At 45.9% G+C, this 12,438-nt stretch overlaps 1 protein-coding gene across 3 annotated transcripts in view; it reads right to left on the minus strand.

Moving 5' to 3' along the window:
* Nucleotides 1–12,438, minus strand: part of CPXM2 (carboxypeptidase X, M14 family member 2) — a 146,230-nt gene that overhangs the window by 38,457 nt on the left and 95,335 nt on the right. For all 3 annotated transcript variants that reach the window (XM_088842406.1, XM_055424451.2, XM_088842407.1), the window contains exons 5-6: nucleotides 8,079–8,163; nucleotides 6,943–7,093 (exon numbers count right to left, since the gene is read on the minus strand). In XM_088842406.1, coding sequence (XP_088698532.1) covers nucleotides 6,943–7,093; nucleotides 8,079–8,163 — 236 coding nt within the window. The remainder of the gene's footprint in view (nucleotides 1–6,942; nucleotides 7,094–8,078; nucleotides 8,164–12,438) is intronic.

Raw genomic sequence — 12,438 nt, forward strand, 5'->3', positions numbered from 1 at the left:
CTCCTGTGCGGAATCTATCCCAGATGTTTCTGATGGAACAGCCTCGCCCAACACTCACGGGGATGGGCATGTGACCCAGGTCCAGCCAGTGAAAATACACATGTTCTGGCCACAGCCACTGGCTCAGAGATGATCCCAGGATACAAGCTGGGCTCGTAAGATGACTTTCTTCCCAGAGCCATAGGAGGAGGGCCTCCTGCTGGAGTCAACTCATATGGTGGATGAGCTCAGGGTGTTTGAGGCCAAGCTCCCTGCCTGCAAGCTGGTGAGGAGGGGAGCCCTGACTGCACCAAGAAGACCCCGAGATTGTCAACCCTTTCTTGCCTGAAGCCAGAGTCACATCTACCTCTGGAACTTTTATTCCTGTGAACTAAAATTTCCCTTTTCTCCCCTCCTCACTTCAGCGAATTGGAACAGGACTTCCGACGTTTGAAACAGAAGTCCTGATTCAGTCTGCAAGACCCTGTTCTCACAGATGGCGCCTTGGAGAATCAGCCTCCTGCTTCCTTTCATGCGGCTGGCTTCATGCATCAGATGTACTGAAAACCAGCTTATTCCTTCTGGAACACCTTAGTTATGGGAATAAACTCACTCCAGATGGGGATGGTGGAGTCTACAACCTCCTCCCCCGTTCACTTCTCTTACTCCACAACTCAAAATCCTGCTCCATCCCAACAGGTCTACTCATTCAGCATGTTTTGGGTTGAGTGATGTCCCCGCCCAAAGAGATGTTGTTGGAGTCCTGACCCCCAGGACCTTAGAACGTGAGCTTACTTGAAGAGAGGGGTTTTACAGAGCTCATCGGGTATAACTGAGGTGCTCAGGGTGGGCCCTATTCCATTAGGACTGTGTCTATCCAAAGCGGAAAGGTGAACACAGAGAGAAGCGCTCAGGGGAAACCATGTGACGATGCAGGCAGAAATGGGGGTGAGGCACCCACAAGCTGAGGAGCATCAAAAATTAGACAGCAAACCACCAGCAGCCCATGGGAGAGGCAAGAACAGACGCTGCCTCACGGTCTCTCAAAGAAACCGCCCTGATACACCTTGATCTTGGACTTCTCGCCTCTAGAACTGAGATGATAACTCTGTTATCCAAAGCCACCCAGTTTTTGGTACTGAGTTATGGAAGCCCTGGAAATGACTGGACACCCTGAACATCCCTGGCTCCTCACTGACGTGGACACACGCTCTTCTCCCAAATCCTGCACAGGACGGTCATAATTGCAGAAGAAACTCCATTAGTGGACATCCAAGGGAACACCCCAGCTCTTGGACCACTCCGCTCAACTGTTTGCTGCTCTGGGGGCTGGGATCTTGCTTGATGGGAGGGAGTTCTCAACTGGGAGAGGAAAGGCTACCTTTGCTGGACCAGGGGCTCACTGCTATCCACAGTCCCTGAGCTCATGATACACTTTATCCAGAACAGGTGACTCCACAGACACTGCAGGTTAGAGGTTACCCAGAGATGGAGGAAGGGGATTCGAAAGTGATTACTCAGTGAGTCCAGGGTGTTTTGGGGTCCATGACAAAGTTCTGAACCAGAGAGAGCCAGCGATCATGCCGTCTTGTGAATACACTAAGTAGCACTGAACTGTATGCTTTAAAATGTTTCATTCCATGTTACATTAGTTTCACCTCATTTAAAAACAAAAACAACAGCTGACCTCAAAGTGCTCTCTGAGGACTAATAGGACACCAGAAATGCAGCCACAGCAGTCCTTTGCCTTCCCTGCCATGAGGCCAGCCCCTCACCCAAGGAAATGCCCACTATTATAGCCTTATGGGGCTTCCCTGTCTGCAAGGCAGGAGACCCGGGTTCAATCTCTTGGTCAGAAAGATCCCCTGGAGGAAGGCATGGCAACCCACTCCAGTATTCTTGCCCGGAGAATTCCATGGACAGAGGAGCCTGGCGGGCTACAGTCCATGGGGTCACACAGAGTCAGACACGACTGAGTGACTAACACTTTCACTCTCACTCACGGCCTTATGATCACCCTAAGCCCTGATACCTCAACAGAGACTCCTGAGCACAGATGACCTGGCACCAGTGTAAACAGCACCAAACTCCTTCTGTAAGAAGCTTGACACCCTAATGAGAAGAAGCTGCACTTGTCCAACCCCCTGTGACTGTTGTTATGACAAGGTCGCTCCAAGAGGAACAAGGGGAGACGCAGACCCCTGGCAGAGCTTGTTCTGATCACAGGTCATTACTGTCAGTGAAAGCATCAAACCCACAGCTCCACGTGGCTCCAAGGAGGGGGCAGCGCGTCGTTCGTGTATCTTCCGCCCCATCTCATGTCACCCGACCTCGCAGCATCTGCACCAAGTCACCATTTGTGCTTATCTTCTGCCCCATCTCATACAACCCCACCTCACAGCATCACCAGGCTGCTCACCCAAGTCCAGGAAACCCTCTGCTTAACCATGTTCAAGAGTATAGTTGAGTAGCATTGCATATATTCACACTCTTGTAGAAACAGATCTCTAGAACATTCTCATCTTACAAAACTGAAACTATAACCATTAAACAACCCTCTCCCTTTTCCATTAGTTTTGAGCCTCTTTGTTGTTGCTGGTGTTCAGGCACTCAAAAGAGTCGTGTCCGACTCTCTGCACGTCAGCATGCAGCACGTCAGGCTTCCCTGTCCTTCATCATCTCCCGGAGCTTGCTCAAACTCACGTCCATTGAGTCGGTGATGCCATCCAACCATCTCGTCCTCTGTCGTCCCCTTCGCTTCCTGCCTTTAATCCTTCCCAGCATCAGGGTCTTTGCTAATGAGTTGGCCATGTATAGGTTAATTCATGTTCTAGTTCAAAAATTTCCAGAAACATTATTCATGAAGACTTAAAAAGAATCTTCCCCTTCCTCTGCCCCAAACTGAGGATTCACAGGAAGACAGTGAGGACAGAACAAAGAGAAGCAGAAGCAAAGGTAAATGAATTTTTCATAAACAAGAGTTTCAGGAAGAACAGATGCCGAGCAGATGCATTATCAGCACAAAGTCACACGGGGCTGAGTGACTGACTCGGTCGGGTCACCTCCGCCTCTGGCCTCATTAACTTGCACAAAGGAACCACGTCAGCAGCAAGGCAACTGAGCAAGACTCACCTACCCACATGGACGTGGGGACCCCTGAGCCACCCCAGGACCTCGGATGTGACCACCACCAGGTGGCATGTACAAAGGCCAGCTCCCCTCCAGGCAGACTGCTAAGTAACTTCTAGAAGAAAAACGACCTTAAATATTTGGGGTTGGAAAATAGAACCACTCCAGACCAGACCTGAAACCCGTCCAGGTTTCACACTGTAACTCTGTCTTTGTGTTTAAATTGCCCCCAGGAACTGTCTTCAAACACACACACCCCAAGAATAACTTCACAGGAAAATATTTATTTCATGAGACTCTCACAGGCTGCCCTTTGGCCTTAACCAACAACAGATGAATTCCTGCCCTCAGAGAGAAACCGTGACCCTGCTCTTTAAAGCAAGCAGAGTGAGGCCGCGCTGAGCAACCAGCCACAAAGCCGGCCTCACAGTCCCCTGCCTGGGTCTGTGTCTGCAGACGCAGGGAGCTCAGCAAAGCCCAGCAGGACCTCCGGGGCAGCGGGCGGGCCCTGTGATCGCCACCCCAGGATGAATGAGCCACAGAAGGGGGCCGGGGTCCCACACTGGGAGGCCTTCACGTTTTCTCTGGACCAGCCTTGAAAACACACACTGCTTTCCCACCAGCAATCCCACGTCTTGTTGTTGTTCAATTGCTCAGTCGTGTTCGACTCTGCGACCCCATGGACTACAGCATGCCAGGCTTCCCTGTCTTTCACTATCTCTCAGAGTTTGCTCAAACTCATGTCCATTGAATCGGTGATACCATCCAACCATCTCATCCTCTGTTGTCCCCTTCTCCTCCTACCCTCAATCTTTCCCAGCATCAGGGTCTTTTGTACCATCATCTAATTTAAGCAATAATCCCATAATTCACCCAATAATTTTGGACATGCACAATGACACAGAAATGAAGACGTCCACTGTGAAATTCTTTAGAATCAAACTGATTTTCCGACTATATTTCCAATTTTCCAATCAAACAACGGAATTTCCAACTATAAGAGGCAGTTTGAAAATCTGAGATATGGTGGATAAAACCCACAAGATCAGTTCAGTTCAGTTCAGTCGCTTAGTCGTGTCCGACTCTTTGCGACCCTATGAATCATAGCACGCCAGGCCTCCCTGTCCATCACCAACTCCCGGAGTTCACTCAAACTCATGTCCATCAAGTCAGTGATGCCATCCAGCCATCTCATTCTCTGTCGTCCCCTTCTCCTCCCATCCCCAATCCTTCCTAGCATCACACTCTTTTCCAGTGAGTCAACTCGTCGCATGAGGTGGCCAAAGTACTGCAGTTTCAGCTTTAGCATCAGTCCTTCCAATGAACACCCAGGATTGATCTCCTTTAGAATGGACTGGTTGGATCTCCTTGCAGTCCAAGGGACTCTCAAGAGTCTTCTCCAGCACCACAGTTCAAAAGCATCAATTCTTTGGCGATCAGCTTTCTTCACAGTCCAACTCTCACATCCATACATGACCACGGGAAAAACCATAGCCTTGACTAGACGGACCTTGGTTGGCAAAGTAATGTCTCTGCTTTTTAATACGCTATCTAGGTTGGTCATAACTTTTCCTTCCAAGGAGTAAGCGTCTTTTAATTTCATGACTGCAATCAGCATCTGCAGTGATTTTGGAGCCCAAAAAATAAAGTCTGACACTGTTTCCACTGTTTCCCCATCTATTTCCCATGAAGTGATGGGACCAGATGCCATGATCTTCGTTTTCTGAATGTTGAGCTTCAAGCCAACCTTTTCACTCTTCTCTTTCACTTTCATCAAGAGGCTTTTTAGTTCCTCTTCACTTTCTGCCATAATGGTGGTGTCATCTACATATCTGAGGTTATTGATATTTCTCCCAGCAATCTTGATTCCAGCTTGTGCTTCTTCCAGCCCAGCGTTCCTCATGATGTACTCTGCATATAAGTTAAATAAGCAGGGTGACCATATACAACCTTCACGTACTCCTTTTCCTATTTGGAACCAGTCTGTTGTTCCATGTCCAATTCTAACTGTTGCTTCCTGACCTGCACACAGGTTTCTCAAGAGGCAGGTCAGGTGGTCTGGTAGTCCCATTTCTTTCAGAATATTCCACAGTTTATTGTGATCGACACAGTCAAAGGCTTTGGCATAGTCAATGAAGCAGAAATAGATGGTTTTCTGGAACTCTCTTGCTTTCTCCATGATCCAGCAGATGTTGGCAATTTGATCTCTGGTTCCTCTGCCTTTTCTAAAACCTGCTTGAACATCTGGAAGTTCACAGTTCACATACTGCTGAAGTCTTGCTTGGAGAATTTTGAGCATGACTTTACTAGACCCACAAGAATGATGGTCTCTAATAATGTTAGTGACATGAAAAAAGTTTGTAATCTAGTAAGTACAAGTAAGGAACAAAGAATCTGTCTGGTGGGAGGGTAAGTAGATGGCAGGTGAGCAGAGTTGTCTTTCTCACCAATATAGAGTTTGTTTTGAGTAAATTCATACTTGGCAAAACAAGATCATGGATATCAAAGGGTTGAGGGAAAAGCAATAAATGATATGAAATACGCTCTGAAAACTCAGTAAGTGTAAGCTCACAGTGGGGGGTGGGATGGCTATAGAAATAGCATGATGGATATAGAGGCACCTGAGAGCATTAGAGCTGGTGGTACCCCTCCTCCTGGCAGGGGGAATCCAGAGAGAGTAAGGCCTGAGTTTCAGATAAGACAAGAATGCTGAGACTTCCCTGGAGGAGGAAGTACAGGAGAGATAACCCAAAGCTGTGCTCCTTGTTTGCTGTGGTCTGACTGTGGCTGGACAGGAGGTGGAAATTCCTAGAGGCTCCGGTGAAGGGCCTTAGGAATGTTCTGGAGGCCAGCTTCCTGCCCTGGAGATGTCTGGCAAGGAAGAAGAAGCCACCACAAAAGCCTCCAGTAATAGTAGCAGTGTCAGTAGCTCAGTCCTATCTGGCTCTTTGCGATCCCAAGGACTCTAGCCCACCAGGCTCCTCTGTCCAAGGGGTTTTCCAGGCAAGAATACTGGAGTGGGTGGCCATGCCCTTCTTCAGGAGATCTTCCTGACCCAGGGATCAAATCTGGGTTTCCTGCATCGCAGGCAAATTCTTAATATCTGAGACACCAGGGAAGCCTACAAAAGGCTCCATACAGGCACAAATCCCTAGGTTCTGAAAGGCTGACAGAACTGCAAGCCAGACCAGATTAGCTTGTCCAGAGCAGACACCAGCAAAGGTCCACATGCAAAAAGTGCGTGTTAATTCAAGTCCGTTTTTCCTTCCACCCTGGGGTTATACCCAATTCCATCATGTGAAAACAGGAGAAGGGGAACACAACCTAAAAAAACAAGCACCCAAAGATACAGGCAACCAAAAGAAGCTACTTAAATAGAAAGAGACTTCACTATGTAAACAGAAAAAGACTATATACATGGTCAATTTGAAATTAACTTCTGCCAAGTCCTCTAACCAGTGTGGCAAGAGCATTCAAGGGCAACTAAACATGTTACCAAAAAGCTTTTATGTAATTTTTTGCCTGTCTCTGAGTAGAAGCGCTGGGTGAATTTTCAACCTTGAAATAAGCATCATCTTAAAGTCCCAGTGGGCAAAACCACAGCTGGCATGTTACTTTAGTACTCCAAATGCTCAGAGTGTTTCTGAGTGTTGTTCTGGGAGATTTTCATTTTCTTTTTGTTTACCTATGTTTTCTAAATATTCTCCAATAGATGTGATAATTTTCTTAGATGAGAAAAAGACCGTGTGGCTTATTTTTATTCACCTTGCTGGCTAAGCACCTGTCTTCCACCAGCGTTCCTTCCCTGCAGGAAGCACAGAAGGGCAGACCCACCTGGCAACGGGCAGCCAAGGATCTCCATCCTCATGCAGATGCTCCCATTATCGAACCAGGACTGGGGGTTTATGCGGATGTAGCGCGCAACCATGGGGACAGGCAGCTCATTCAGTACAGGGATCTCCTTTTCACTGTTTCCTTCAAATATCTATTTATGCACAAGGGGGAGAAGGAGGCTCTTTTAGAGCTTGATTATCAAGTCATCAAAGAGTCAGTAATTCACTCAGTCCGCGATATCTCATTAAGGCACACCTAAATGTGAGGCTGGCTTTTGGGGGTGAGGGGGGAAGGGGGAGGAGAAATGGATCAGGCCTGAACCCTGCCCTCAGGAAGCACCCATCTAATGGGGACAAGGCAGGGAGGAGGAGGAGGGTTAAGTTTAGATATCAGAAGTGAAATCTATTAGTGTCATAGCAGAGAGACAGCCACAGAGCTTTGGGATTTCGGAAGAAGGAAAGGACCAGATGAAGCTTTGGGGATGAGGTGCCATTTGAATTGGCCTTGAAGGAAAACTCGAGATGCAGGAACGGGAGGGATGTTAGAGAAAAGGAAGTTATAGCTGGAGGAGCTCAGACACTGGATTCAGCAGAAGAGCAACCGCCTCACTTTTACTGGAACACAGAGGAGTGGGTACCAGGTGGGGATGGGGGCTGAGAATGGGAAAGAAGGTCAAGACAGAGGCTGCAGGCAGATTGTGGAAGGCACTGAGCACCGGGATAGGAACTCGAGAAACTGAGAGAGACAGAGGGTGACAGGATCGGAACCGGCTAGCCTGGAGGGAGGCGTGGAGTTGAAAGACAAGGTAATTAAAGTAAGTTCAGGAGCTATTATAACTGAAGAGCCGTGTGGGCACCAACATAACCCACATGCCACTATCTTCCAGGGCTGACCTGTGACCTGCGGAAGACACCACATCGCAGCGACTCTGACTTTTACATGAGCCCTGAATGCGGACCACGTGGTTCTGAGCATCAGGGCATGGACGGGGGTCGTCATCCATCACTCTGGATGGCTGGTTTGAGTTGGCACAGAATCAGCCAACATCCAGGTGCAAACACTGGCTGGGTGTCCACTGCCTCTCTCTGGAGAGCCCTGACGGCCAGATTCCCAGGGCATGGTTAGAAGGGACTCACCATGTCTGCAGATCCATTCTTAACAGTGACCCACGTATGGCTGTCATTGCTCACCATGACCTTATAGGAGGTCACCCAGTCACTCCTAAGAAAAAATAAAACATCGTTGGGACTACGCACTTGAAAAGGTTTTCCTCTTCCACACAGAGGTACAGCCATAGGCAAAGTGGGTCCGAGAGGTGGACAGCGTGGGTCCCAGGGTCACACCCTGGCCCAACTCTCACCCTCCCTGTGGCCTTGGCTAGTTAAGTGACCCATCTATGCTACAGTTTAAGTAAAGTCGCTCAGTCGTGTCCGACTCTTTGCGACCCCATGGACTGATAGTCTACCATGCTCCTCCATCCATGGGATTTTCCAGGCAAGAGTACTGGAGTGGGTTGCCATTTCCTTCTCCATGCTACAGTTTATTCATCTATAAAATGGGAATCATAAAAGCACCAAGCTTAAAATATTAATGTAAGCAATGAATCGTTTCATTCCCTTTAAAGGTTTCATACCCTTTAAACACTTAGGACAATGCTTGGCCCCCAATAAACATTAAAAGTTTGTCACGCACATAAAGAGCCACGGATACCTGCATGTTTGTTTATATGGAACACTGATGTCACACACAGCAATAGAGTTCCACATGGAAAAGTAATCTCAGTAAAAGTGGAAAAGTCAGTCTAGAAATTTCATTTGGAAAACTGATTTGGGAACGTAACAAATGAGATCCCACCAACCACAAACACAGCAGCCTGAGTCTCTGAGAGATAGTAGACTTCTCCTTGGCTGCCAGAGCCGGACAGACAATTCCCTGACCCCACCTCCAGCAATAATCCAGAGATATCTGGGCCCCAGGCCAGATCCCTGTCACCACATCCTACTGCACAGAAATTACGGAGGGAAAAAGAGCCAAAATATGACTTCCCAGTGTGGAGGTCAATGTGGTAGGCTAGGCCAAAAGAAAAAAAAGACTTTTTTCCCCCTCTGCCTCAGTTTTTTATAACATTATTTGTTAAAGCAATGGAGAAAAGTCTTCCCGAGCATCTTCCTTTTTAAATTTTTAAAATATTGGAACTAAAAGCACCAATGGACTAATCTCTTAGAACATTCCACCAGCTGAAGCATTTGGAATTCTTGTTTTCTGACTGTGAAATCTCCTGGGACTCAGGATCCAGATAGATCGCAAGAAGGTTCCCTTGCCAGGCTCCTCTGTCCATGGATTCTCCAGGCAAGAATACTGGAATGGGTTGCCATTCTCTTCTCCAGAGGATCTTTCTGACCCAGGGATCAAACCCTGTTCTCCTGCGCTGCAGGCAGATTCTTTACCATCTGAGCCACCAGGGAAGCCTAAAAGTTGTTACTCTTAGACGCTTTTATACGAGCTTGGGAACCAATCTTCAGCTGAACCTTCTCCGTTCTTCTTTCGCCTGCCCACCAGCTTTGTGTGAGTACCTGCTGGAAGCCAGGATTTATCAAGCAACACGTTCCTCCTAGGGAGGTTAAGGACTGGGGCCCATGCCTATGTGTGAAGGCCCAATAAGCAAACCTTCTGGAAGGCACTTCAGCAAGTGCTCAGATCCTTCGCAATGGGAAATTATCTCCACCCCAGATAGCAACCTGTTTCCCACATTCAAATCATTTCCCAATGACTTGCATCCTTAGTTCCTTTGCCATCTGTTTTTCTGCTGATCACGCCCCATGGTGACCCTGCCAGGTAAGCGGCAGAGGTAAGGGGTGTATCCTGCACGGGTGGAGATGATGAACCTAGGAAGCCTCTCAAAAGAAGCAGGGATTCCCAGGTGGCGCAGTTGTCAAGAATCCGCCTGTCAATGCAGGAGATGCAAGAAACACGTGCTCGATCCCTGGGTTGGGAAGATCTCCTGGAGAAGGAAATGCAACCCATTCCAGTATTCTTGCCTGGGAAATCCTATGGACAGAGGAGGCTGGTGGGCTACAGTCCATGGGGTTGCGAAGAGTCAGACACAACTGAGCATGCTCAAAAGAAGCACATAAACAAAAAGAAAGGGATGGAAAGAAAAACTCAAACCAGTTCTCCAAAGAAATGGGGAGAGAGAGAAAAAACGAAGATTGAAAACCAAATAATGATTTCTCAAACTTAATAAAAAGAAAAACATGAACTAATTCAACACTTGCTTATGTGGTTCAGCCCCCTCTTCTGACCTGCAGACCTGCATCATGTCCTCCTGCCTGACCTCTCCCCTTAACATCTCAGCCACGTCTCAACTAAAACCTGCGCCCAAACCAACTGATTCACTTCGTCCACTCTGTATCCCAACCTGGGAGCCCTTGCCCCAGAAAAAATACTGCCATCCACCCAGGGCAACAAAATCCCAGGGTCCTCCTTGGTTCCCCACCCTCCCTTTCTCCCTGATAGTGAATTCATCACCAGGTTTTGTCGATTTTACCTCCCAGAGCTTTCTAGAACCTCCCACTTCCCCCAGCTCCACTGCCACCATCCAGACCAATCTCTCTGGCCAGGACTACTGCAGTTGCCTCTAAACGGTCTTCTAAAATTTAAACTGCCCTCCGATCTATCCTGAAGTCAGAGAATTACTTTTCTTAATGAAATATTATCACATCACCCCCAGCTTAAAGTATCACTCTTATCTCAGCATTAAGACCAAATTTCTCACCATATTCTCCAAAACCCTTGCTTACCTCTTGTTTTCCATTCTCTTTCTCTCAATTCCTGATATCAATTACACTCTCTCTTGCCTAAGGGCCTTTGCACACACTGTTGCATTCGTCTGGACTCCTCCTGTCCTGTCCCCTGACTGCCTCTAAACTATTAGGATTCAGTTCAAAATACAAATTTCAGTGTTATTTCTTCTTTGTGATTATGATTTCTTCTTTGACCATGAACTATTTAAGAGTACAATTTTAAATTTCCAGGTACTAGAGGTTTTCTGGTTATCTATTTACTGCTGCTTTCTAATTTAATTTCATTGTGAACAGAGAACACACTTTGAATCATGTTGATCCTTTGTTGAGACTTCCTTTATGGCTCAGCATGCGCTTTGGCTAATGTTCCATGTGCACTAAAACTCATTGCAGTTCTGTGATTGCCGTGTGCAATGTTCCACACATACAATTTTGAACAAATGTTGGGCTTTCCTGGTGGCTCAGCAGGAAAGAATCTGCCTACAATGCAGGAGAGGCATGAGACATGGGTTTGATCCCTGGGCCAGGAAGATCTCCAGGAGGAGGGCATGGTAACCCACTCCAACATTCTTGCCTAGAGGATATTACGGACAGAGGAACCTGCTGGGCTACAGTCTCTAGGGTCGCCAAGAGTAGGACACGACTAAAGCAACTGAGCACGAGCATGATTAACTATGTTGTTCATGTCTTCTGCATCCATGGTTTTTTGTCTGCTTTTTCTAACAGTTACAGAAAGAAGTATGTAAAAAAGAATGCCAAACTGTGAATTTATTTGTTTCTGCTAGTTCTCTCAACTTTTGCCATGTACACTATGAAGCTATGTTGTTGAGTGCATACAGATTTGAGGTTGTGATATATTTTTTGTAGATTGACTTTAATGATTATGAAATATGCTTTTTAAATTTCTATCAATGCTTCTTGCCTTACAGTCATTTTGTGTGATAGGATAGCTAACCATGCTTTGTTTTGGTTAAGATTGATATATTTGCTAATTCTTTACTTTTAACCTCTGACACAGTTTAAATAGTTTAAATTTAAACTATTTAAACTATGTCTCTCAGGAATTTTTTTCCTTAGGTACAGTATGATAATATTATTCTTCTATTGGATAATATAGTTCATTTAAATGTAATTAGTATTATATTTAGATTTATACTTACCACCTTACTATTTCTTTTTATTTGACCCATCTATTTCATTTTCCTTTTTGAATTTTCATTTTATGATCAAATATTCTTACTATTCTATTTTTTTCTTTATTAATTTACTAGTTAAATATTCACACTATTCTTTTCATAACTAGCCTAGAGATTACATATGTATCCTTGAATTAGTAGTCTTATTCAAATTTTAATTTCTAACACTTTCATGATAATACTAGAACCATGCAATAATTTAAGTCCATTAATCCCTCTGCCTTTTGCATGATTTTGGAATTTATTTTTAATTCTATAAATTCTTTAAATTTTCTAAGATATTTACTACTACTGCTTTGTATGGTTAGTAATTGTAAACCTACTTATTTGACATTTCTGCTGCTGCTAGTCTTCATTTATTTTTGCATTTTCATATTTCCATCTGGGAAAATATTCTTTCTGCTTGAAGAACATCCTTTGATATTCCTTTGAAAGCTGATATGTTGGCATAGGTTTTTACTGTCTGAATAGGCTGCGCCTCACCTTCATTTTTGAAT

This window comes from Moschus berezovskii, chromosome 12 (genome assembly GCF_049115385.1).
Source record: "Moschus berezovskii isolate FMDL1 chromosome 12, NW_MosBer_1.0, whole genome shotgun sequence".
Lineage (NCBI taxonomy): Eukaryota > Metazoa > Chordata > Mammalia > Artiodactyla > Moschidae > Moschus > Moschus berezovskii.